The following is a 27,964-nucleotide window of genomic DNA, read 5'->3' on the forward strand; positions in this document are numbered from 1 at the left end:
ATGATCTTTCGTTAATGACCGCTCAGAATCAGTGTGGTGATCATGTTCACTCTCTCCATCACTTTCATTAATATCAGCTCTTTTTGGATGTCTGCTTATGTTGTAACTCGACGTGACCCGGCTAAACAAGCCAACTCCACTAAGCGATTGCTGCACACTAAGATGAAACATTGTTATGCGCGGGACAAGTAAAGTATATAACTCAGCTATATAGGGTGAACGACAACCATAAAAAAATAAATCAATAAATGGCGGGTATTTGAAATTCACCAATGCTTGCAGGCTAAAGAAAAATTCAACATTCAAATTGCTCTATTACACAACTCATAAGTTACAGTTCCGAAACTGACAATTGGATAGTGATCACCGCGTATAGAGTTATATATAGATAAAATTTTAAGAAAGTTCGTATGAATGATACATTACTTAATTGAGCTTAATAACTGCTATGAAAGTCTAATAGACAATATTTACCTGGAAACTTCTAAATTTAATATGTGAACATCTATTTTCCAAAATAGCTATAATTTTACTTTTAATATTGTTAAGCTTAAGACCTGCGCTACTAGATTTAATAGATCTCAACGGGATTATCGAGATTATCAATGTTGTCATTGCAATTAAACATGATAATCAGTAGATTTGAAAAATTTTCTTTGTCTGTCCATACCCATACCCTTTTCAATTGTGTAATTTTCTCTTTAAAAAAGCCTTTATAAAGTTCGAAATCATCATTTGCACCATTTTGGAAGTTGTAGTACTGTGTGTACAAAACTACAAATGTAAATGATTTGAAACCAATCTCCAGAGATAGGAAAAGAGTCACTTACCTAGGTTGAAATGGCTTAGCTGTAGGATTCAAAACAAATTCCTTAGCGTTTGGGTTCAGAGTGGATTTTTTCAAAGTGTTTGTGACCTTTTCTATATTTTCTTGTCTAGGGCTGATTGATTGTTGGGGTTGGGGTGGTGATGGCTGCTGTAAAGGTTTGTTAGGTGGTGAAATTTGTTGTATAGGTTGAACCTGAAATATATATCATTAATAAAACGATACTTCTTACAATATCTAATGTCCAATAGATTTGTTAATATCAAAACCCTTACATAGTTATTATTACTTACCACTTGCTCCACTACAGGAGGGGCTTGTATTTGCGGCGGAGGCTGTTCATTTGGTAAAGGTGCCAATTGAAAATCTTGTGCAAATTGATGTAAATCTTTTATAGTTTCATCTCTATGCCTTGGTGGATGAGATGGTCCTTAAGCAAAAAGTTTATTTATTATCAATGTGACTCATTTCAAAATAAATACACACCCTTGCAAATTAATAGTTTTAGTACTTTTCATTGTATTTTCTTTATTTTAAGATCCAATTGACAAAATCTCGACAAAGTAAAAATATTTTCTAAGATCTTATCTATTATGTTATGTTATAAATTCGTACATAATAATGAAAATATCAAATTTGCAGTTTTTTTATGTATAATGTATATTTTTAAAAGTAGTTCCAAAATAGACAAATTTTCTAATTAAATAAAATTAAAAGCCAAAGCAAAATTAGTTGCCATTTTTCAACATTTTATATTCGCAGTTCTGGAAGAAGTTATGAATTGCTCCTCAGACTTTACGAAAAATTCTTAATTTATTCAGTAAAACTGAGAATAGACTAAAAATTTATCACCTGGTATATCTGGTTTCATTTCTGGTGGATATTGCTGATTTTGATAAACCCTTTGTTGACGTGGTGCTCCTTTTGCTTCTCCATTCATCTGAGGTTTGGGTTGAGGAGGGGGTTGCTGAACTATTGGTTGAGGAGGAGGAGGAGGTTGTCTGGTTTGAATAGGCGGTTGAAATTGATGAGGTGGTGTGTGAGAATGTGGGTGTGGAGGGCCATGGTTAGGAGGTTGCATCGGATGTTGTTGCATATTCATAGGAGATGAATGAATTGGGGCACTAAGAATGTGGGGCTGTTGATTTGGCAGTGGTCCTAAAATGAAAATGTAATGAATCATTATTTCTCAAGGAATTATATCGGAAATTTGTTAAACTAATTTATATAACTTGATAATCATTTATCATACACAATTCGGTTCATTTTTCAAATTTAGTGCAATTATAAATGAGAAAATTAATTTTAGATACTTAACATTTTGATGTCTCTATCACAAAACTTTACGTAGAATGTCGCATAATATTTATAATGTATTTTTCAATGTACTAAACAATTAAATCAAATGTTCAAAATGACCACCATTCACTTCTCGACAATAACAGAGGCGATTTTGAAATTCCCATACAACATTTTGTATGACCTCAGGGGTTATTTTGTTAAGTTCTTCCGTTATCCTAAATTTTAAATCAGCAATATTGTCTAGTATATCAAAATATACTTTAGATTTTCAATAATCTCATAAGAAGTAATCAAGGAGTCAAATCGTGGGATCTAGCCGGCAATTCGATCGTTCCACTTCTTCCAATCCACCTATTGGGAAAAACCTCGTTCAAATAATCTCTAACTGTGCATGAAAAATGCAGTGGAGCTCCATCTTGTTGGTAGTAGATAATTCAATCTATTATTTTGGATGATTAATCATCGCTTCATTAGAAAAAACTCATTTTGTTAATGAACTGCAAATCTGCAATCATTCTGTTCATCATTAATTCACAGAATTCCTGCCTCAAGAAACTTTTTTTCAAATTTTCTATCTTTAGACTGTGAAACGTGTTGACCAGGGTATTTATTGTTAAAAATTTTCACAAATTTCCTTCTGAATTGTTGTTTTATTACTACAATCAATCATAATCAAAATGTCTATTCTTTGAGTCTCGGATAAATGAGCCATAATTTAATACGCGCACAAATATTATACTGACGTCTATTAGTAACTTTATATACTTGACAGCAGTCTACTAGATTCATATCAATTATTTGGCTTTTGACTATTATTTCTGTATTACTAGTATATTTTAATGGACCAGACAATATTACTAATTTAAAAGTTAGGATAACAGAAGAAATAAACAAAATAACCCCTGAGGTCATACCAAATGTTGTACGAGAATTCCAAAATCATCTCAGTTATTGTCAAGAAGTGGCCATTTTGAACATTTAATTTAATTGTTTAGTACATTTTAAATATTATGCGAAATTCTACGTAAAGTTTTGTGATAGATACACTATCAAAATTTTACATCTTAAAAATTAATTTTTTCAGTTATAATTGCACCAAATTTAAAAAACTTTATATTGCTGAACAAAACGACTAAAATCCCTTTCCAACAAGGTTCCACACATCTTATTTAAAATTTTAGAGGGAGTGCTGGAGAGGGATATTTTCATACTGTAAATTGTCAATTTGAGAATAAAAATCGACCCGCTTCAGATTTTTTTCACATAGTACCTAATAACGCTAAAATTGAGTTTATTCCATACATATGGATCGCATTGTATAAGTATTAAACAATAGATATTCAGAAGGTAAAACTAATTTAAATAAAAAAATAAATGCAAACATTTGAGGATAAACAATCTGCTTAATGGGTACCTAAATAATAATGTTAATTTTGATCTGAGTTTGGATGAATTCTGTACTGTAACTAAACAAATCCATATTTTAAATATACCTGTTTGAATATGTGAATTATTCTGAATAGGAGATTGATAAGCCGGGAATGCCATAGGTGGTCTAGTTTCTTTTGGCGATGGAGTATTCTGATTACTACTACTTTGACTTGGAGGTGGAGTGCTTCTAACCAATTTTCCGTTATTTTGATTCTTCCGTTTTGCTGGTGGAAGATACTTTCCTAAAAAAATAAGAGAAGGCTTATATAAATAAAAATAGAGAATAATTACTTTCATACATTTGAAAGTACATAACAATGGATTAAGATTATTTTAAAAACATTCGTTCATGCTCCCATTATGTATTAACGTGGTCCCTGAGAAATTAACTGAAACTATTCAATAATCATTTATGCATTTATTTCTAGAAAAATAAAAAAAATCAAGTAATTGATAAAATATACTTATTTAGAAACACTTTTAAATAAATTCAATTACAACTTGTTTCTTAAGAATGCCAGCAGTGAGCTTTTCTCTAAACAATTGGATGTAAGTTTTTTTTATTTTCAAAACTGAATTTACTTGATATCAGAAACATTTGTTGCAACCACAAGTGTCCAACTGGAACCATCTTCTGAAAGTGGTATTTGGCCTCAGTTAAGCATACGGAACTGATACTCAGATAGGGAGAACATTAAATAGGATGCCACCAACTTTTAATCAAAATGAAATATACATATCTGGCAAAAGTGCAAAAGGTCGAAAAAAATTTGAAATGATTAACTACTATCCCATTAAACGATCCTCCAAATTAATGAGTAAATATTTCAGCAGTTTTATCAAGGGTGTGCAAAAAAGATGAGCCCATCTTTAGGATAGGTAGAAAATTAAAAAACAATTGGGGTTTTCTAATCCGTAATGCCATCCGTTTTCAAGGCAAAGCGCGTTGAGAAATATAGACATTTACTATTATGACGAACTACTGGCAACATAGTAATGAAATTTTATACAAATATGTTTTTAAAGCTGATTCTCATAGAGGGCATTAGAAACACGGTTTATACCAGGCATCTTTTTTGAGGTTGAATTTTCTACACTTGTTAAAACTCGGAATATATTGATTTGAAAATTATCAACAACACCAAGCAGAAAGAAAACTTATTAATTTATGGTGAAAAAAAACTTGAGTCACATTATTATGGGAAATAATTTATTGTTTTGAAAAATCTAAAGTTTCTTAAATATAAGCATTGCGCATTTTTTTTGATGTGGTTAGAATATTGAGGAGATCTGTAGCTACCCGAAAACTTTTCAATAACTTTGACAAACGTCATCGTTCTTTTTCGTCTTTAGCGTCACTTACAAAATTCAAACTAGTTCCATCTTTGTCCCTAGCTTTTACAAAATTTTAAAAATTTTTGCGAAGGAATGTAAATAGTTCTTGGCGGTCATATTACAATATGGCAAGACAGACAAACAAATAATTCTTATTAATTTCTTTATACTTAAAAAGCAGCAATTACTTCATTACAGATAAGTCCAAGAGCAATTACCAGACGATGCGTCACAAGACAGAACAGTCCTCAATCCAAATTTTTTAAAATGTTCTATTTTTTACGGAAGAAGCCACCTTTATGCGAGAAGATATGTTTAACTTCCACAAAGCACACTACTGGTGTGATGATAATCCACACGGCAAAAAGGCATCGCATTAACAATACTTCATAAAATTAATGTTTAGCGTTAGGGTAACCAATTAAAAGGTTATCACATTCTATCTGGAAATTGAAATGTTGATATGTACTTGAATATTTCAAACAATCACTTATTCAAGATATTAGAATATTTAACAATATCTCCATTTTTTATTTCACGATGAAGTTCCACCGCAGATAGACAGAAGGTGTCGTAATTAGTTGAATAAAAATTTTCCGAATCAATGGATGGTTAGATGTACAGAAACTCCAATTCATTGGTCTTCTCAGTCATACGATTTTATCCATTTGACTTCACAGTTTGGTCGGTCATATCTTAAGGAAAGAGTCGATGGTATAGAGGTAAATTCAAGTCAAGAATTGGAAGACAGAATTCAACGTCACTTTAATGTCCTTATAGAAGATGTATTCTGTAGAAAAAAACGATAGGCTTGTGTATACTCTAATTGAATCGACATCATTACTTTTCTGAGCAAACCCCAATTTTTTTCAGTTTCCCACCTATCCTAGAGACGAGATCACTTTTTCTGTAACACCCCATATATATTGAAACCGGAGAAAATTTGAATTTACTGCGTATATTAGAAATAAAACAAATACAAGCAGTTTTATTATAATCAAAGCCGCAAAGGATATTTGTTAAAATAAGAAACTCGCCAATTCTTGTAATGTTGTAAAGGAAACATGGTCTATCCTGAATAATTTAAGAAAAAAAGTTTCTTCTTCGAGCACAATCTCTACTTCCAAAAATTCAACGAATTCTAAAAATCACAATCAGAACAATGCTGTCAAATTGGAAGTGGAACAATCAATTGCACTAGAAATAGAAAAAACTATAGGATACTAAAAAATAATGAAAAAGCAAAACAGAAACGAAAGATCAAAACATAAAACATTTTTCCTTACCATATGTACTTTCTCAACAAATATCGAATTATTTCACTAAATTTAAATCTAAAACACCAAAAAATAACAGAAGTAATATTATATATCAAATGTCTTGTATTAATTGTGATGCTGTCTACATAGGACAGACAACTCAGTATTTAGAAAATAGACTAAAAGGTAATCAATACGATAAAAAAATAGAACTGCACTAACGAACCATGGAATATCAAAAAAACATGAAAAAGACCTAAATAATCCAAGTGAAATTTGATAGCTCTTTTTGTAAATTCAAATAAAACTATAATAATAATTCAATTGATGATTGCTACGTAGAGCTATAAATTTTACTTAAATTATTTAGGTCTTTTTTTATCATTTTCACAAGCTTCAATATTATCAAAAATCACCAGAAATCTTAATTATTTCCCAGACGATGAATACATAAGTATTCGAAAGCTCGGAAAATATATTAAAGTTAGTCCACTTTGGTGTTTCGTTGCCACGTTCCCAATAAAAAAACTACTGGCAAAGTATTAATGCATCTAAATGTTTTTGATTTTAGGTATCTTCTGTTTTAAAAATTAGTTTTTTTTTGATAATTTTTAAGATATAAATTTTGACGTTTCGATTTTTCTTTGTCTTTCTTATATTTGATTTTCTATTTGGAAGTGTTTATTTCAGAAAGGTATAGAGTAATAAAACCTCATTAGGTATGCAATGGGACCAAAGAGTGACCCAACGAATATTTAAGCCACTTTCATAGTTTGGCATTGATTTCATTGTAAAATTGTTTCTTTTTATCAAGTGTAGGTAGTACCGGGTTGGGGTCAATATATGGTTATCCGTTCACAAACACTGAAAATAGTGTGCCAAAGGCGTGCCGGCGGTAGGATACTCGTAAAAAGGAAATATATATACAGGGTGCGGCAGCATAACTTCCTTTTTTCAAAAGTTAATAAAACTTATTGTATGAATCAGAAAATTTTTATTCGTTTTTTATAATACAGGCACATACATAAAGTTTTGTTTTACTGAGTTTTGAAGATCAAATCAGTTAGGGGTGACGTCCCCCATTCTCCATACACTGAGTAAACCGATTTCTGGCGTTTGTCATGACTCTTGCCAGCATAGCAGGCGTTATGTTGGCAATTTCTTCCTGGATGTTCGTCTTCAAATCTTGTAGGGTCCTTGGACGGTTCACATACACACGGGATTTCAAAAAACCCCATAGGAAATAATCACAAGGGGTCAAATCGGGAGAGCGGGCTGGCCACTCCAAATCGCCCCTAATTGAGATAAGGCGCTCTGGGAAGTGTTCCCTCAAAACAGCCATCGATGTTCTTGAAGTGTGTGCCGTTGCTCCGTCTTGTTGGAACCAAGTGTCCCCTAAGTCCAACTCATCTAGCCGTGGGAAAAAAAATTCCTGTAACATGTTTACATACCGGTGCGAATTCACTGTCACTGTGACTTCATTTTCCTCAAAGAACCAGGGACCAATAATTCCACGTGAGTAAATTGCACACCACACTGTGACTTTAGGTGAATGCAAAGGCCGTTGATGCAATTGTCGAGGATTGGTATCAGCCCAGTAGCGCATGTTTTGTTTGTTTACGGATCCACACAAATGAAAATGGGCTTCATCACTAAAAAAAACAATAGCGTCCTCAGGAACGACTTCCAGAAAAACCTCACACGCGTTCCTCCGAGAATTGAAGTCACGTTCAGAAAGTTCCTGCACAATTGCCATCTTGTATGGATGAAAATGAAGATCATCATGTATTCTCCTCACAGAACGATCGGAAAGTCCAAGGGCAGACGCATGTTTGCGCGCAGAACGCCGTGGTGATCGCAACACTGAAGTTCTAACTAACTCAATGTTCTCCGGTGATCTAATGGGCCGAGGGACTCCAGTTCTTCGTCTTGTCACACTTGCAGTTTGTCTGAACGTAGTGACCCACGTAACAATTGATTTCCGGTCCGGGACAGGGGCCAAGGGGGCTAAATTAAAGCGATTCCGAAAGGCGCGCTGGGTTGCGATCACAGAACATCCGCTCGAAAAGTAAACCTCAACGGCAAACGCACGCTCCTCACTGTTCCAACGCATGATGGCGACTGAACTGTGCCGGGACAAAACTTTATAGTCCCCCCTCTCGAACGAGACCACTAGCACTCCGTTACGACATCTACCGACTAAATGGCGAACTTTTTAAAAAAGGAAGTTATGCTGCCGCACCCGTTATATATATATATATATATATATATATATATATATATATATATAGAGTGGCCCAAGTCGCGCAACCAATTGAAAAAAAATGACATTGCGTAGCAAAAGTACAAAATTTATTCGAAAAAAAAAAAAAACGAATACACAAAATTAGTTTGAAGCAAGGCAAAAGTTGACTCGTTGGCATCATAAAAGATGTTCGAAATGACCTCCTTCTTGTTCTGTGCACTTCAGACATCGCTTCTTAACAGCTTTACAGATGCGCGCAAGTGTAGGTTTATCTGCATTCAGCGTATCGACTTCGTTGGTGATTATGTTTTTCATGATCTCCACATCTGGTAAAGCATTTTTGAACACCCTATCCTTTAAAATTCCCCACACTGCAAAATCTAAAGGAGTCAGGTCAGAAGATCTTGGTGGCCATTCCACTTGACCTCGTCTACCAATCCAATCCGGAAAAATTTTGATTTAGGAATTCGCGAACAATTACAGCGTAATGGGCCGGCGCGCCATCTTGTTGAAGAGTTAACACACGACCAGAAAAATCCTGGTTATTATTCAGTTCTTCGCGCAGTTCCATCAACAAATCAAGGTATGCAGGACCTGTTACTGTTGTGTCGAAAAGTAAGGGCCAATGATTCCGAAGGAGCAAACACCAAGCCATACCGTTACACCTGGAACATTTAATTCTTCTTGGATGGTGATATGCGGATTGTCTGTAGACCAGTAACGCAATTGTGTCTGTTGATTCGGCCATTTAATTCAAATTGTGCTTCATCTGACCACAAAATGGTTTTAAAGAAGTCTTTGAACGCTTTACATCGAATTACGTACCACTCAGCAAACTGAAGTCTGCGGTCCGGATCGTCTTCTGTTAATGCTTGTTCGCACGCTGCGTGGCCGCCCCGAACGCTTCGTATCATTCACAGTACCATTTTTTTCGAACCTTTTTATCAAGCGATACACAGTTTCACGCCTCGGAACTTGACTGTTAGGAAATTTTTCGGCAAAATCGGAGAAAATGTTTTGATAATCGGCATGATAACGGTAGTACGAGGTCACTAAACACACGCGTTCCGCAATTGTGAACCGATCCCGTTGCCATGGTTACACATTCGTTACACATTTAAATACCCTCACCGCTCCTTTACACACAAACAACTGTAAGATATTCGATAGAATCGCGTAACCTTGTACTAGTAGGGTGAAACCAACTCATGCGCATTTTGTGTTAGCGTTGCGCGACTTTTGGGCCACTCGTTATATATATATATATATATATATATATATATATATATATATATATATATATATATATATTTATCACCAAATTAGTCTATGAGATATTTCATTTCACGTTACATTTCTTTCGCAGGATAGCTGTGTTAATGAGAATCTAGCTCCCTAGAAGATTAAGAAACCTAATATACACAAAAAGATTACTACTGATAATGTTATAGTCTATTTCAAAAAGGTATAGAGTAATAAGATGGGGAATTCCATCTAGTTCGGCACAATCGGCGGTGTCGCCATCGGTGTAGGTCTTGAAATAGTATTGTTTGTAATATTAAAATTTCAAGTAATTGCGAAAGAGAATTGGGAAAAGTATGTTTTCTGGCCTTAAGTGTCAATATCGAAATATTGTGTGGGGATTACTTAGGTAGTAGATTATACAGTTATGTTTTGCGTTTAACAGGTACCGTTTAACCTTCTATTAGTGCCTCTGCCTAATTCCAACCCTATTTCAGATTCCGCTTAACCATGTGCTGTAAGGGCAATGGTGTCTTACCCAAAATTTTTAGACCTTTATAAGTATATTTGTTTAGTTTGACGCATCAGTATTTGCTGTTAAGCCGTAAATAGTGTTTACAGTATTATAAGATTAGTAATAAAATGGTGACATTAACACCAACGAAGATGTTCCAATAATTCTCCACAATCAGTGATTGAGAAATTTATTATTTTAAATGTACACGATTGCATAAAATACGATTACTCGAAAGTTACTGTACAAGAAACTGTCAACCGATGTTCCCGAATGACTGGAGTTGGAAAATTCACCGTTTTTAAATTATTGCTGGGGAGAAAGATAGCAGGCCAAGTGGAACCTCCCAACAAAAGTTCAGGCAGACCAGTAAATGTCCTTGATGAAGACACCAAAAGTGTAATTTGAAGAAAATGTCACTCTTTTTATTTTAACAAAGAAATACCCACTCTAGATAAGATTTTAATGGAGCTTGGCCAGGATGACAGTATTCCGTTGATAACTAAAAAACTTTTATGGACCACTTTGAGAAATTTGGATTTTGTCTGAGAAAAGCATAACTGTAAAACACATTTACTGAAAAGCGATGAAATTGTTTGCTGGCGACGAAAATACTTAAGAAGTATAAAGTAGTACAGAACAGAGCAGAAGAAAATCTTTTATCTTTATGAGATGTGGATCGCCAAGCTTACACGAACATCGTTTTATGAAATACACGGTGGAAGATATAACAGAAAAAAATATAACAGGTTAAGGCAGATTACCTATCAGATCCTAACCCAGAACAAAATTTAGATCAGTTTCCGAATGTGATAAATTTTTTGTGGAAATTTCAAACTTTTTCAATCAATTATGTTGCTCATGAGAATTAATAATTGAAAGAAACAACCCGAGAGCTGGATCACATTTAACCACTGGTCTACCAGGGTAGAAATTATCCTAGCACAGGACTACGACCCGAATAACTACTACTAAAAATTCTTCATGTTTCTGTCGTGTTTTCTTCTACATATGGCAAAAAGGCATCTATTACAACTGAGTTATAGTGTGGAGTTTCATAAAATTGAAGAATTTCACCACATACTGAAATGTATTCTACTATTACAAGGCTTAAGAAGATATTGTATTGCCTATTTTTATGGTATAAGGAATATGTTAATTATATTACTTAGTATTGAGCGACTTTTCAAGTAGTTTTCTTTTAACATGAATTTACCGTTGCTAGCTGAATCTTGATGTGGCCTAACGACGGCAGCAAAAGCAGCTTCTTCGTCGCCGTTTTCTAATTCTAACCTAGCTTTATGTTGAGGTTGGTTCTCTATTTCATTCGCTATCAGATTTGCCTTTGCTTCCGCTTCTTTATAATCAGCGCTGTCGCTAGTTTTAAGGGGTACTGTATAACCTCTCAAAGACTGATCATATGTACTCTGAATTCCATATTCTTGCTCATTCTTTCTAAACATATCATTCGCATCCCAGCCGTTAGCTTGGTCCAATTCAAGTTGTATATCTGTACCTGCAACGTACAAATACATTGGAATGAAAATGGGTAAGGTGGTTTTATTTTGTAATTAAATTTCATTTAGTGTAAAAATTGATTTTTTTTTCTCAAGGTAGGCCTAACTTTGGAACATTATTCACCTTTAATTTAATGGAATTTGTATAATAAACTATAAAGCATCTATTACATAATAGGTTAAACTAATCAAGTCGATAAGAATAGAAGTAATCACAAACAATAAAATATTATGTATTAATAATACATCATCCGCTTTTTTTTGATGACTTTTTTTTCTATTAAGAGCAAATTTTATCCAAATCTAGTATTAGATTAGCAATAGGTGCTTTGCCTTTAAATATTGTTACATTGGAGAAAAATATTTCAGTCAACAGCTGCTAGGTAAACCAACGGAGATATTTTGTTCTCCATAGCAAATGTAACAATCTATATTTTGATAAACACATATCTCTACTTGGAGGTTAGAGGAACGGAAGTCATAATTTTACAGGAACTCACTTTCGGAAAGGTATAACACAAACATACAACAATGTAGAGACAGTGTTTTTTTAAAGTTTCATTTACATTGTACTCATTGAACAAACACAATTATGAAAAACACGCTTTCCTTTAATATTTGGAAAATATTTTACTTACGTTATTGTAGCTCAAAATTAAAATTCAACAATTGGAATTAATGATTTATTTTACTTACTTACATAATTACTACCTTGATGTCATCTAAAACTATTTACAATAAAACATTTTCTGTAAAAAACATTACATCAAATTTTCTAAACATGAAATTCAGATTTATTATCACCATGCGGCATTGATTCGAGGTATGACTTGTACCTATTCTATCAATCTTGTGAACATTGGAGTAGTGTCTTGAGGTCTTCATATTTGTTACTACTAATTGTACTCATCGTCATTCAGATGGGGGTATATCCGCCGGCATGGAAATGAGTTCATTTTGTCGTGGTGTGCGAGGTCAACAGATTTCTTTCTGCAGTTAAAACCACACAGTCGTTGATATCAAAAAAATATGTTCAATAGTGTTTTATTCCTTGAAATGTAGGGTGATTCTCTGGTTTTCGTAAGAAATGAAGAAATCAACGAAGTCCTTTACATTCATTGTTTGGTTCTGGTTCTTTTTTGCCTTTTCTATGTTGTCCGTCGACTTCCATATGTATACATATAGTCGGGATTTTGATGATCATACACTTAGCTTATTGGTTGCAATTCACATGAACTCATTTCATTCCCTCTTCTCCCTGGTGCATATTCATCCCATAACATGCACCATGTTTTATTGTCAGGGTTGTCATCTTCTGAAAATAGAAGCTCTGGGGAGTTTGTCACGTTTGTCCCGAGGATTTCCGTTTTTTAGCTTGATAGAGTTTGAAAAACTAAATAAGAATAAATAAAAAGCTAAATTTGACGAAAATTAGACTTATGATCCTGTAGCTCTACATATTCTATGCAACAATTACCTCCCGCTAAATAAACTGTTTTTTATAATTAATTTAATACAATTACCATTGATTCCTGATGAGTCCCATGGTTCTAATTCTCTTTCTTCTGGTTTAAGATTACCGTTAAGTCTAGCTGAAATGGCAGTATCAGTTTGGAAAGTATCTCTAGTAGGATATTCCAGATCTACGTCTTTTGCTACCATAGCCAAAACATCGCATGCCCTGAATATGATTTTATCCACGTAAGTATCAGGTTTTACTTGAGGATTCGGACTATCTGGGTTGTCTAATTTGGCCGCAACTTCTAACGCTAAGTCGAATCTACTAGAAAACGTCTTAAATACACCTGAAATAAAGAATAAAAAAATTTAATCAAACCAGAAAATTATCAAACAATATACAAAAAATTTATTCAAAACTTGGTAACATTTGGTAAGTGTACCAAATCATTTGTTACTGGCATTGCTAATAGAATTACAGAGTCACTAAATTAATGGTGTAATAGCATAATGGTCTTTTATACTAGCCATTAACTTTGTTTATAGCATATAGCAATATATGCATAGCAAAATTGTTAGGATTTTTACAGTATAGTAAAAGGTCAAATTAAGAATACAACCTTAATTTTGCATTGCAAATAAAATTCGTGAGTGGAATCGGACAAACATTGCATGAAGTTTGCGGTATCATACAGTGTAAGATTGGTATTTTGCATTCAAAAGAGATTGAGTAATGAAAGCTTTGCCTCACTATAATCAGCCACTATAATCAACCAACACAATCAAGTTAACAAAATATGCAAAGATACAAAGAAAATTGTATCAGATCATTTTTCAAATCCTTAAACCGACTTGAGAATTTCCTAGAACGAGTCAATCATGAACCCGTATTCTTAAAATACACGATAACTCATGATTAATGATTGGACATTGGTTCATAGGTATAATATGCAAATCGTTCATGAGTTTTGGAATGGAGTACTGATATAGAATACAGGTGATGAGACGAACGAGTTAAAAAATCGGATTACATAGAGTTGTAGAGCAATAGGGACTAAAAATAATATTCTGAGACCAAAAGAAATGCCCATAGCAGCAAAAATACGATTTTACAAAAATATGATTATGCTATACTGTATGGGTGTGAGTCTTGGGTACTGACCCAGAAGACTGTTGAAAAAATAGAAGTTTGGGAGAGGAAAGGAAAATACTGAGTGAAAATGCTCAACGGTTCATGAAGAAGAAAAACGAATGCTAAAAAATATCACACGAGTAGTCAGTTTCCAAAGAGTGAGATGGTTAAAGCATGTGTATCGAATGAATGCAAACAGAATCGCCAAAAGAGCTCAAATGAAATGATAAGGAATCAGAAGGAGAAGAGGCAGGCGTCAAAGTGAATTGTGTGATAAAGTTAAGACAGTGTAAGAGAGAATAGCAAAACAGAACTCTTAAAGATTTTAAAAATTCTGAAATTTGAAATATTTTGTAGATTGGTAGTTGTAAAAATTTAGCCGTGGGTTCAATTTGGATCTTCTTATTCTTGTAAAATCGATTTCTTTAGTTGCAATTCTATCACAAAGCTGAATATTTCTTCATTACGATTTGTGGCTTTTTTCAAATTATGTCGATAAGTATTTTATTTTCAATAACTTGAAATGAGGTTGAATAATCTTTTTTCAGACGATATGCTAGAACTACGGCTGAAAAAAAGGTCAATTTTTATGCCAATTTTTTATTGTAAGTTGGTTTAGAAGCAATCAAATCGGACGGACAGTTCTAAAAAAGGTTGAAGGTTCCAATTGAACCAATCTCAGTTGTTGCTATTTATTAAGAAAATTGAATACTACGAACAGTAAAATATTTAAAGCATGAGATTTTCAAATGTTTCATTGTTTTTAATAACCCTTAATTACACGTATTGTGTTGTTAATTATAGTATTAAATATGTCTTTGGCGTTACTATGTAATCCAAGAAAATCATTTTATATTCCTAAAACTCTTTAATTTGATAATTAACGTTAATTGCATAGAATTATCCATGAGAATTGCAAATGCCGATTTTACCATTCACTAAGACTAACCTAATATACCTCCGGGAACTGAAGATATTAACATTTTCTACACATAACAAGTGAAAACAGTATTCTTTTAATAATATAGGTAATTTACATACTAAAATTATTAAATTAACATTATAATTAAATAGTTACATTTGCAATTGTTACAAACTACAAAAGTTAAATACACTGAAATCAATGAGACACTTTTGCTTGAATTTGGGAAACTAATCCATCGATATTTGGATGAATTCCACTGATACAAAGACGTAAAGAATTTTCCAAATTATCGTCAGTCAGTCTTGTACGATGTGTTGATTTATTAAGTTTCATCAATGAAAAGAACTGTTCGTATTTATAAGTACTGCCAAACGCAGAAATCAATCTTCTTGAGAATTTTCTAAGCTGCGGAAAATTGTCTTCTTCTAGGTATTTTTTGTAGAAATCGCACAACTCTAAGTCTTCAAATTTGGATTTTAGGAGTGAGTTTTCTTGAATCTCGATTAACTCCTTTTGTAAGTGTATTGGAGCATTTTGTACATTTCATTTTGTAGGAGTAGCAAATAAATTGAAACATTCTTCCATGTTTTTGAAGTCGCTAAATCTGTTCGAAAATTGTTCCGACAGTAACTTGAGTTCTTCAGCATATTGAGCATAAACAATATTTTCAAACGCAGAGAGCGTATTGAAATGGTAACTGTTACCAGACTGCATCTGTGACTCCCACAAGCGTAGTTTGATCTGAAATGCTTTCAAATGGCTGTACAAATCATTTACTAACTGTCCTTGTTTTTGAAGTTTCAAATTTAAATCATTCAAATAGCCTGTAAGATCGACCAGAAATGCTAAATCACATATCCATTTTGGGTCACTCAATTCAGATAGTGGCTTATCTTTTATTTTCATAAAGTCTGCTATCTCATTTCTAAGCTCGTAAAACCGTTTCAACATTTTTCCTTTGCTCATCCATCTGACTTCACAATAATATGTTACGTCGTTATATTCAGCTGATATTTCATCCAAAAACGTCTTGAACTGACGATGGTTAAGCCATCTGGATCGAATAAAATTGATGGTTTTTACTACCACATTCATAACATTGTGGAGTCGAATGGACTTAGAACACAAGTTCTGTTGGTGGATAATGCAATGAGGGACTATCAAATCATCTTTTTGCACATTTAATGCTGTTGCTTTTTCATTCAAAATTCCGATGAAAACTTTTCGTAAGCCGACCATAGAAGGTGCACCATCAGTGCATACTCCAATTAATTTTGACCATGGCAGGCCAAAACTTGTGAATACCTTTTTAACTTTATTAAAAATATCCTCTCCTGTAGTGGTTGCTTTTAGCGGCCGTAAAGCTAGCAATTCCTCAGTAACAGTGAACTCCTTATCAATACCTCGAATAAATATAGCCAGTTGAGCTGTATCAGACAAATCGGTGCTCTCGTCTAATGCTATGGAAAATGATTCAAAACCAGCCATACGGTCAGTCAATGTTGTTTTTATATCATTAGCCATCATTTCTATACGTCGAACAACAGTTCGTTTTGACAAACTAATTTTTTCAAATTCATTTTTCTTTTCAGGACACAAAACACCGCAAACTTCTAACATACACTTCTTGATAAATTCTCCTTCGGCAAAAGGTTTTAATGCCTTTGCCAATTTTGAGCCAACTATAAAACTAGCTTTCACAACATTATCAAGTTGTGTTCTTTGTTTATGAAACATTTGTTGCTGTTTTTCAATATTTTCTCTAAGCTTCTGGATTTTGTCTGTTCTTAATTGTCCTGTCAGTGAGTGCTGTGTAGCATGCTTAGTTGAGTAATGCCTCTTTATATTGAATTCTTTCATTACTGAAATGGATTCATTACAAAGCAAACAAATAGGCTTACCATTGTGCAAGATAAAAAAGAATTCTTCAGTCCATTTTTCTTGTAACTGGCGACCCTCTGTATCTACTTTTCGTTTCTTTCCACCAGACATCATTTTTTTTACTTTTCGTTCAATAAACTTAATAACAAACTATAGTTAGTAACCACTCAAGATGCACACAAATCCACAAAGCAAGTTGACGGCTCTAGCCGTTCGCTAGGATATCGCTTGTCTGAGTTATCACCTCGGTAGCTCAAATAGAACTGAACTACCTTTCGGGCCATCCACCCGCTTATATAGACAAAATGAAGGAATAATCTGGAATAAACTAGTTTAGAATAATCGAGAAGCAATAAATAAAATCTTTTGATGTGTAGCCCGTGAGGCGGCAAACTTCAAAGAATTTGATCGAGCAAGCCGAGTGGCGGTGATTATCAAAGAGTGAGGCGGCAAACATCGAAGGTTTTGATGTTTGCCGCCTCACCGTCACTCCCGTGAGTAAACTAAGGAAACACAAGGAAACTTGTGTAGGCTATGGGATTCATTAGTCTATTGATGACTCCACATTTTTATAGTCTATTCATATCATATCCGGTGCAGGATAAGATAAAAAGCACAAACAAGTGTTTTTTTTTAAAGATATGTACTAGTATAAGTATATGTACTAGTACTAAGTATAAGTACTTAGTTTAGTGTAATATTTTTTTAATTGGGTTTTTCCAAAATGTCTCGTGGGCCGGATCATATCTTACACGGGGCCGGAACCGGCCCGCGGGCCGGTGGTTGCCCATATGTGCTTTAAATAGAACGCAATAGGATCAAATATCATAAACACTTTGTCAGCATTTATTTTATTATAAATACGAATGTTGTAAATAACTTTTGAACGAACGAATTATAGTTAATTCGCTTGAGAAATTAATTTTGTTCATTCAACTCTATAAAATTATTGTAATTTTGAGTTTAATGAAGTTTTTAAAAACATATTTTCGGCCATCGAAAATATAATTGGGGAATTAATTGATACATTTTCTTGTATTAAAAAATTACTCAGCAAGTCAATAAGCGAAGTCTGAACGAACAATTTTTTCAGACCCTTTTTGGCGCTTTGTATTTGATGTTCAAATCGAAATTGACATTCTTCAACATAATCGAGCTTTACCTTCAATCCCTTTACAAAATTCTCGTAAAATAGAACCTTAAGCCGACTTTCGATTTATCGCGTTTCACACTATTTTCGTGCTGTTTCGCGAAAAATGGAACGAAATTCGAAACACTCTCTTTACGCTTTCGAATGACGAAATGCATCTCTCTACATTTATCGCGTTTCGCGGTCTTTTCGTGCTAAGTCTAAAGCCGGTTTTAGGCCTTATACACAAAGATCAACTCAGAATAAACTCATTTTTGACGCAAATCATTAACCAGAATGAAATGAGTATTTGAATGGGGAACTACCGATGGGGTAAATGGTTGCCAACCAGTCGGCAACGCGTTGGCAACCGGTTTAAAGAAAATCGACCTGTGGATTCGCTGGCAATATATATATATATATATATATATATATATATATATATATATATATATATATATATATATATATATATATATATATATATATATATATATATATATATATATATATATATATATATATATATATATATATATATATATATATATATATATAGATCCAGCGGTCAAATTGGCGTCGGTACTTTTACGGTATAGCCAGGAATCCTTCAATATACACCAATGTATATTTGCAAAATATATTCAACGGACAGGTTAGCAGCTTGATAATTTGGCAACGTTGAAATAGATATATTTGAGTTTATTAAATAACTTTCATTCTGCAGATATGATGGCCGTATATGAATGTTATACTTGTAACGGAGGAAGTGGCATCTTAAAAAATATATTTAGAATCAACGTATTGGTTACGCCAAAGTGTATGGTGATTTAAATGCATTTTGCTTTCTTGGTCTTAATTTACATATATCCATTTCTATGAGTTGTTTGAGCATAATTTGATTATTATTTATTCGAACGTATCGCTACATGTCGTAAGTATGTTTGGGACGAACCAAAAAATTAACCATTTTAGTTTAAAATTGTGATCATATTCAGAGATCCGTATTGAAGCTTATAAGCAAAAGGTGCCAATTCAAATCTAATTTTTTACTGACTATTCGAAGCAACATTCAAAACTCTCCGAACAATTAAGAGCTGATTAAAAAACTAAAAAACTGGACATTATTTCAGAGTCACCAATATGGTAGATTACAGAAACCCTTCTGTTGTCGATGTCTCAGAATAAACGTTAGTTTTATTTTGGTGCTGTTTTTTGGAAATTTCTCTATTCCATTTTTGTGATCTATGATAAGCAACCTGCATCCAGAATTTCTTATTTTTATTTTTTTATTTTATAAAAATATTGAATAGCTGAACAAATTTTTTGGCTGATTTTGATAATACTAAGAAAAAAATAACTATTAAAGAATCTCCTCGGGCTATTACAAGCGGGCTAAACACAGACAGTCGAAAAAGGACCCAAACAAACAATATTGATGATAGTTATCCAACTGCAAATCTTCGTTATGCTTAAAAAATCGTAGGAAGAAGAATTTTCATTGGTTTATTGATCTTAAAGATGAAAGAAGAATCCGTGATGCTAATACAAAGATGGGTACAGATCTTCACCTTTCCACCGATCGGGAAATATTGTATGGAGGTACCGCCGGACACTGAGTCGGTAATGTGATTGTGTTATATCTTTTGAAAACATATCGTATTCACTGGAACTTAAGGGTGCCTAGCTTCGCAGCATAAAGGTGACACACTATGGAACTTTCGTCTGTCGGAGCAGATCGGTCCCGTTTGAAAATGCGAGCAGCGTGACTCATTTGTGAGGTGAGTTTTTCGACGACATATTTTCACGTTTGCCGGGACTCTTCTATAGAGAAAACGTCTGCCATAGCTTTCCCGCTGCTATTCATGACCTGAGAAAAAAGAATCTCGCATGTACCTTACGTAATTTTTCAGATGGGTTTTTTCACTTTCGCTGGAGACTTGAGAACAGAAAAATCGTCTGCCAATAGTTTGCCGCTGATACTTACGGCTCAAATAACGTTTAGAGAAAATAATCTTGAGTGTACCTTATTTTTTCATTTCCTCGAATTTCCACGAAGTTCACGCAGCTCTCATTTTCAAACGGGACCGATCTGGTCAGGCAGACGAAAGTTCCATAGTGTGTCACCTTTAGGCCGCGAAGTTAGGCACTAACCTTTCATGTACTTTATAACATGCATTTTTTGTAGGTAGCTCTTGGACTATCTACCCGAATATGTTGGCTTCTCTCATACGCAAGTATCACCAATAATTTCATCACTAAGTGCGTTGGCAACTGCTTTGATTTATCTGCTTTACATGAACAAACTCGTGAAAACGCAGACGATTTTAAAAATTGAAACGCAAAAAGATTATATTTCATGAATACTTAATCAGGATTTATTTCAATATAAATAGGAATTATTGTGAATACCATTTTAATGAATTTTGTTAATTTAATCGAATTCATTAAACATTTGTAAAATTGTAGCGTTGTTTTTTTTTTTCGTGAATAAAGTTTTTTAAAAAGATTCATGCGGTCGTGTAATTTTACGCTCTATCGCGATATGAAAAAAACTAGACTCCGTATTTTAATATGTAGTGCGAAGACCTACGAGGGACAAGAAATAGGACTTAGTTTTCAAATAACTGTAAGTGCAAAGTTCCTTTTTTTCTTCTATTTTCCTCTTTCAACCCTATCCTTATCTATTATTGGAGTGAAGAAGAAATAATTTATTAATTAAATATATTTATTTCTAAAATTGTTACTTGTTTTTTAGTGAGTGAAGTTTTTTTAAAAATAAAATTTCAAAAGTGAAATTTATAATTCTCGAGTGGCATAAATCACCGAGGGAAAAATAACTCATTATATGCTTTACTTTACTTTATCCACGACTAATAGTTTTTCTTTAAGTTTTTTGTTGGAAAATTTAAACATAGAACATAGTTATCGTTGGTTCTTATATCACCATAATAATCAACTGAAGTTTGACAAATATTGGGTACCTTATTTTACAATATGACGGAATTTATTCATAGTTATAAATAATCCCTGCTGTTAGTTCAAAATTCATATGCCATATTATATACTTCCCTTGACTTTTCCAGCAATAAATTTGATTAGACAACTTAAGCATCTTCTCTAATTTCTGGTGGTTTTAAAGAAAATTCACTTTCATTTTATATATCCATTTTTAGCTGGTTTTTAAACATAATTTTACATAAAATTTTAAAACAATGAGAAATCTTAACACACAATAATGTCGCTAATAGCTCAGTGTTAATGTTCAATGCCTTCAAAAAGGTGGTCTCGGTTTCGAATCTGGTCTAGGAAATTTTACTTTTTTAAATGTACAGAACTAAATTTGAAAATATATAGTAGTGCTTTACATGATAAACCGATTTTTTGTAACAAACAACATAATATAGCTAGATTAAGAAAGCATCTGACAGCAGTGATTAATGGATTCATTAAGCAGACGTATAATAGGTACATTATACAACAATCTTGGATAAAACATTTTATCTCAATATATACCACTCCTCTATCGTTATGTTGCTCCATGCGAATCTTCCATTGTTCGAAACAGTGCAGGAAGTCTTTTTCTGTCAGTTCCTTCAGGACACGTACCGCTTTTTCATTCACAGGATGAATCTTGTTCCTTCTAATGCAGATTTGATTCGCCACACGTTATTACCTTTTCTAATAAGTTTCAGTCATTTTCAATCGCATTCAAAGTGTCAATACAAATATTTTTGCGAGCTTCTCGATATTCAAATATAAGGGTTTCAGGCACCAATTTTGCTAATATTTTCGCGTTAAAATTTGTATAGACACTATAAACATCGCATTTGAAAGAGTTGGCTTTTGGCTAAACAGCTGACAGTTATTCAACCTTTGGCGCATGCATATTTTTTCGGTAGAAGCATTAATTTAGTTACTTAATAGTAACACCTCGTTTCACAAACCTTTATTTCCCATTTAAAAAATTTACGGTTGTATCCGTCATTCGTTGAGGTTTAAAGGTTGGAAAATGTCAATTTATAATTAAATTAGTTACCGATAAAAAAAAGAATTTATTCCATTTCGTACTTTACACTGTATAAAAAGCGTAGGATGAAGATTCGTTTATTTAAATATTCGTAAATTATTCTAACAAATAAAGTTATATATATATATATATATATATATATATATATATATATATATATATATATATTTGTTTTCGTGTTTTAAGTTGATTAATATCTAATACAAATTTTCTATAGCAGGGGTCTCCAAACTTTCCAGCCTTAGGGCCATACTCCAGTAAGTTCCGAGGGCCAAAACCATAATATCATTGTTGCCGGTGGTAAAAAGTGAAATAGTTCACTGATGAAAAAGGAAGTCCGAAAAAGTACGCAACGTTTAAAAAAGGCTACAAATCGAACTAAATTCCGCAAATCGTCAACACTGCATATTATTAATTTTCCTGTCATCTGTAATTTCTATATTAGTCGTAGAGTACGAATCATCTGGTGGACACAAGCGGAAATAGGTAGTACCTTCTATTGCAAACAGATGGCGCTAATAGCACGTACAGAATAATCTCGTTGGTTCGAGAAAGTTCTGGTGTCCTCCACTCACTTCTAGATGGCAGTAATTGGAATACCTAAGAAGGCTAGTGGTGCAACCACAAGTCAGTTCCTATGACACTGTTGTGAAATAAAATAGTGCGTACCTACTTAAAGCGTGTTTAAGTTTAAGACATCTTTGTAACAGTATTTTGATTTGAATTATTGCTTTTGTGTGTGATTTAGTAGTATGAAAAAGAAGCGAGAAATTGATAGTAAATGCAGAAAATTCAAAGATCAGAGGAACATTCAGTATATCGTAATTGAGGCTAGTAACAAGGCGCTATGTTTGATTTGCAATGAAAGCTTAGCTGCTCTCAAAGAATATAAAATATACAAGTAGTTTGCGGACAGAAAAATTCGAAGCTATGAAGCGCAGATTGAAATCGCAGCAATCTTCATTTACAAAACTCAAAACTGAACAAGAGGGTGCAACTCGTGCCAGCTTTCATGTGGCTCTTGAAATTGCAAAACGTGGAAAACCATTCACCGATGGAGAAATGATTGGAAATGCATAATTGCAGTAGCCGAAGAAATGTGCTCTGAAAAGGTAAATTTATTAAACACTGTCAGTAGGTCAGCAAACACTGTGGCTCGAAGGGTAGAAAACATCGCTGAAAATATATCCTCTCAACTGTTCGACAAAAATGGACATGTTGAGTGGTTTTCTTTGGGGCCTTGAATTAATCAACGGATGTATCAGATACTACTCAGGTGTTGATTTATATTCGAGGAGTAGATAGAAGCTATGAAGTGCATGAAGAACTTCTTGATATGTATAGTATTCATGGCACAACTACAGGTACAGATATTTTTAAAGGAGTTGAAATGGCCATTAATCAAAAGAACCTTCGATGGAAAAACTTTAAATGTATTACAACTGATGGAGGCAAAAACATGAGTAGGAAAGATAAAGGAGTGGTCGCTCTTGTGTCAAAGGCTGTAGAAAATGACGGTGGTTCAAAACCATTAGTCTTACATTGTATCATCAACAGTCTTTGTGCGGAAAATGTTTAGATATGTCTGAAGTTCTGAAACCAGTCATATCAACTGTTAATCTTTTGGGCTGATTCACCGACAATTTATTGAAGATATTGGAGAAAATGACTTACCTTATCATATTGCCGTACGTTGGCTTAGTTGTGGGAAAGTCCTGCAGCGCTTTTTTGAACTTCGAGCAGTGATCGAAATTTTTTTGAATGAAAAGCATCGCCCTCTTACTGAATTACAAAACAACGCATGGCTGTGGAAGTTGGCATTTTATGTTCATTTGACAAAACATGTGAACTAACTGAATTTGAGATTGCAAGGAGAAAACTAGCATCTTCCTGATTTATACACTAATATCAAATAATTCCGGAAGAAATTGATATTGTTTCAATCACAACTACGAAGTAAATGTTTTTCACATTTTAAACCATGTGAAATATTCAGCCATACCACTGAGATTTTGCAATCGAAACTTTGAGTGCTTTGAAAATAAATTTTGATACTCGTTTCTCGGACTTTTATGCCTTTGCGAATCAAATTAAGATTTGTCAGAATCTTTTTGATATTGACATTGAAACCCTATCCCGGAACTTCAAATGGAAATGATTGATCTACAGTGCAGTAATATAATTAAGAACAAATATCAAAACTCATCTTTATTGGAATTTTATAAGGGTCCTCTCTGACACAATTTGATAATTTGCATAAATTTGCTCGTTTTCTGTTTTTGGTACTACTTATTTGTGTGAGAAGACCTTCTCCAAAATGAAGTACACAAAAAATGTTTACAGATCTAAATTAACTGATGAGCATCTTAAATTTCTTTTAATAATTGGTACAAGTAAAATTAGTCCACAACTACAAACTATTGTCAGTGGAAAATCTCAATTACATAAATCTCATTAGTATTTCATATGTCATTATGCTTGTTATAAGTTATGTTTTTATTTAAAATGTATAAAATGTTAGTTGGATTCATTTCAATAATTTGTTAGTTATTATATACTGAAGTTAAATTTTCTTTCTTTACTCATTACAATTTTCTGTTTCTTTATCGAACTTATCACAAAAACAAAAACAATAAGCCTACAATAATGTTATAAGTAGTTAGTCCAGGACCATATCAATGTAGATGTCATATTAATAATTATTCAATATAAAATTAGAATACTTCAATAAACTAAATTTAATTTGCTATAAAAAATAGGTTCTCTAAAAGGAGTTTTCAAGTATGCTAGCTCTCCGCGTGCCGGACAAAATCTTCGCTCTCCGCAGGCCGGATGTGGCCCTCGGGCCGTAGTTTGGAGACCCCTGTTCTATAGTATCTCCAATTTTATTAATTCATGTTCATGAGCATGCCTAAAAAACACATTTCCTAGGTGCGATAAAAATAAGCTCGTGTGCAAATTTAATAGTTTTATTATTGTTCTTTTTAAATAATTTTATAAACATTTTTTTTATTTTCAAGTTTACTGCGAGTTTTATGATGGCAGATATGGAAATATGCGACAATACCATAATCATTTTTCAACATGGTCTCTTTCAGAGTCTATATACTTGGTCTAGCGATGATCTAACCTTTTTAACCCTTCCAAGTAGTAGTTGACTACTTTCTCATCAATAAAGGCGTTTATGTAGGCGATAAAGTCCTCGTCTGATGTAAATCTGAAATACAGGAAAAAGTTGCTGGAGGGCAGATTTGGTGAATACGGTGGGTGGTCAAACAATTTGAAGTCGAATTCATGACTTAAGGTATTGACACCAATTTTTCGGGCCTGGTTTGCCAATACAATCCACTGTCGTGACTGTTTTATCGTTTTAGGAGGTTATTGGTGGATCTAGGTTTTATCTACAGTTACGAATCGATGCAAAAAATTCGACTCATTTTGCTTGAATCGCGTCAATAAGGTCTGGGAAATATTCACTTAAATACGCTTTTGGTTCAAAATGTGCAAACGCGGTACCCAACTCGCGGATGGCTTGCGTATGATAATTTTCAGTTAGAATATGGCAAATATGTTGTTTTGATAAGCCCATAGCCTCTTCTATCTCTCTAACCTCAACCCAATGGTCGTCCAGTAAGGCTTGGTGAAGTTTTAGATGAATCGCTGGTTGTCAACTCCTCTTTCATGTGCGTAGGTATACTGCCTTTCAAAAACAAATTTAATTACATCTCGATACTCAATTTTTTTCTATTTTCAGAAAAATCTCAATAACGACTCACTTATACGATTGTCAAACAGAAGCTAAACGTCCAAAATGGCTAAAATTTTCGAGAGAATCTCTCAACGCATCGGCAAATAGTTTTCCCAACTTATATGAGACAGCAAGCATGCTAACAAAAAGCAAAAACGATGTTTGCGTCACCGGCCATTGCTCAACAATAACGCACAATAACACACTTATTGCTTATCGTGCACTTCGTCCTAATCGACCTAATTCGAATAAAAAAGATAATTTTCCAAGTAAGATCATTCTTTCTGATAATATGCATACCGTGTGACTCCGAACAGTGCGCACTGAATTAGCCGTATCCGCTGTAGAGGGAAGCATTGAAGAAGATCCAAATCAATAAATTCTCAGTAACTGGTGTTGAGTCCTTTCACTTTATGCAAGATTTTGTACTTAGTATCTTGGATTAAAAAGCTGTGCAGGAGTGGAGTCAAACAACCATCGTATTAGCCACAGAAGATTACTGTTTCGGATTTCAATTAGATGGCATTAACTTATAAAAACTGTTGATGAGAGAATAATTTCATGTAATAGCCCAATTAACTGACTACCAAGATCGGGTAGTTTAACTCCATTGGATTGTTTCTTTGGGGTCATGTGAGGTATGTAGGTTAGTCGATGAACCAGACACAATTAAACACTTGGTAATATTTATTGGCGAAATACGCCGGAAATATTGTGAAAATTGACGTTCCAGAATGGGCTTTGTCGCGCCATGTTTAGTGCAAAATTAGCAGAATTAACATTGTTTCTATTACGTTTGTTGGTGCACAATTTATGATAGTCATTACAGTTTTACAACTTCCTTAAAGCGACAAGCGAACTCTAAGTTCTAAATGATACCAGTCTTTATAATATCTAAGTAATTAATGTTGTCAACAATATTCGAAGCATTGATGTTCGCCGGCTATCAAGAACCTCTTGCTTAGCAATATTTCTTATTATTCCATTGCTGAGAAATATTTTATCATTTTTCAATCATTGTCTTTGACCGAAATAGGCTTCAGTGTGTTGAGATTTCTGGAACCTTTGGTAATATTCAGCGTGATCGGCAATACTCGACTTTTCAGTCCGTTCATATTTTAAATGAACTATGTGCTCTTTCAACCGTATATTAACAAACCTCTTAAGCTGTCCAACATACTCCCTGTCAAAATAAAGATAGCTTATTTCATAAATACCATTTTTTTCCAAATCTGGTATTTTATCCTTAAGATTACCCAACAATTGTTTTAATGTAATGCTTTATAGACCTATATAGACCAATTTTAAACCTGTTAGAAATTTCTTCTAATCCTTTTGTATAAACAAGTTTGAAAGGTACCGAAGCAACTTTTTCTTGTTTTTCGTTTTGATTTTGGAAAAAGCTGGTTTCATATAGACATTAATAATTTTGAAAAATCAAAGAATTCGTTTGAAAATCAACGAATGCACAGAAGTAAATTTTGCTGGATTGGTAGAAAGTCACAAGATTTATCCTTTAGGTACACTGAATTTTTCATTTTTTCCTTCACTTTCCGATTTCAATGTTATTTTTTCCAAAAATTAATACCTGTTTAGGTATTTTTTAGTTAATTTATATTCATATTCAGCGACTGAAGTTAAGCTGTATTATTAAATAAACTTGATATTTAATGGATTTAATGTCAACTTATTTAGTTGAAAATGTTATTTTGACGAAAAAAGTATGCCTAGACAATTAAAATATTTATAAGTCGTAAGGAAAGGAAGAAACTAAGGTTTTAAAAATAACCTGACTATAAAGTATTATTTTATTTAGTAATAAAGGTTTTTTGCTCAAAGTGCGTAAGAGTCTCTACCCGATATGTATTAATAAATCAGTAAAAACTTCATTCTATAAAGGTTTCCTCAAACTCAATTATCATCTTTATAAAATTAGTATAAACGTTTAGAATCCAACGATTTGGACCACTGGCGAACCTTTATAATACGG

The 27,964-nt window shown here is 33.4% G+C and overlaps 1 protein-coding gene across 1 annotated transcript in view; it reads right to left on the reverse strand.

Annotated features, from left to right (window-relative positions):
* LOC130895944 (ataxin-2-like protein) overlaps positions 1-27,964 on the reverse strand; it is a 56,761-nt gene that overhangs the window by 18,460 nt on the left and 10,337 nt on the right. Inside the window, exons 3-8 of the mRNA XM_057803607.1 lie at positions 13,195-13,476; positions 11,371-11,670; positions 3,622-3,801; positions 1,679-1,984; positions 1,120-1,256; positions 831-1,021 (exon numbers count right to left, since the gene is read on the reverse strand). Coding sequence (XP_057659590.1) covers positions 831-1,021; positions 1,120-1,256; positions 1,679-1,984; positions 3,622-3,801; positions 11,371-11,670; positions 13,195-13,476 — 1,396 coding nt within the window. The remainder of the gene's footprint in view (positions 1-830; positions 1,022-1,119; positions 1,257-1,678; positions 1,985-3,621; positions 3,802-11,370; positions 11,671-13,194; positions 13,477-27,964) is intronic.

This window comes from Diorhabda carinulata, chromosome 6, assembly GCF_026250575.1.
Source record: "Diorhabda carinulata isolate Delta chromosome 6, icDioCari1.1, whole genome shotgun sequence".
NCBI lineage: Eukaryota > Metazoa > Arthropoda > Insecta > Coleoptera > Chrysomelidae > Diorhabda > Diorhabda carinulata.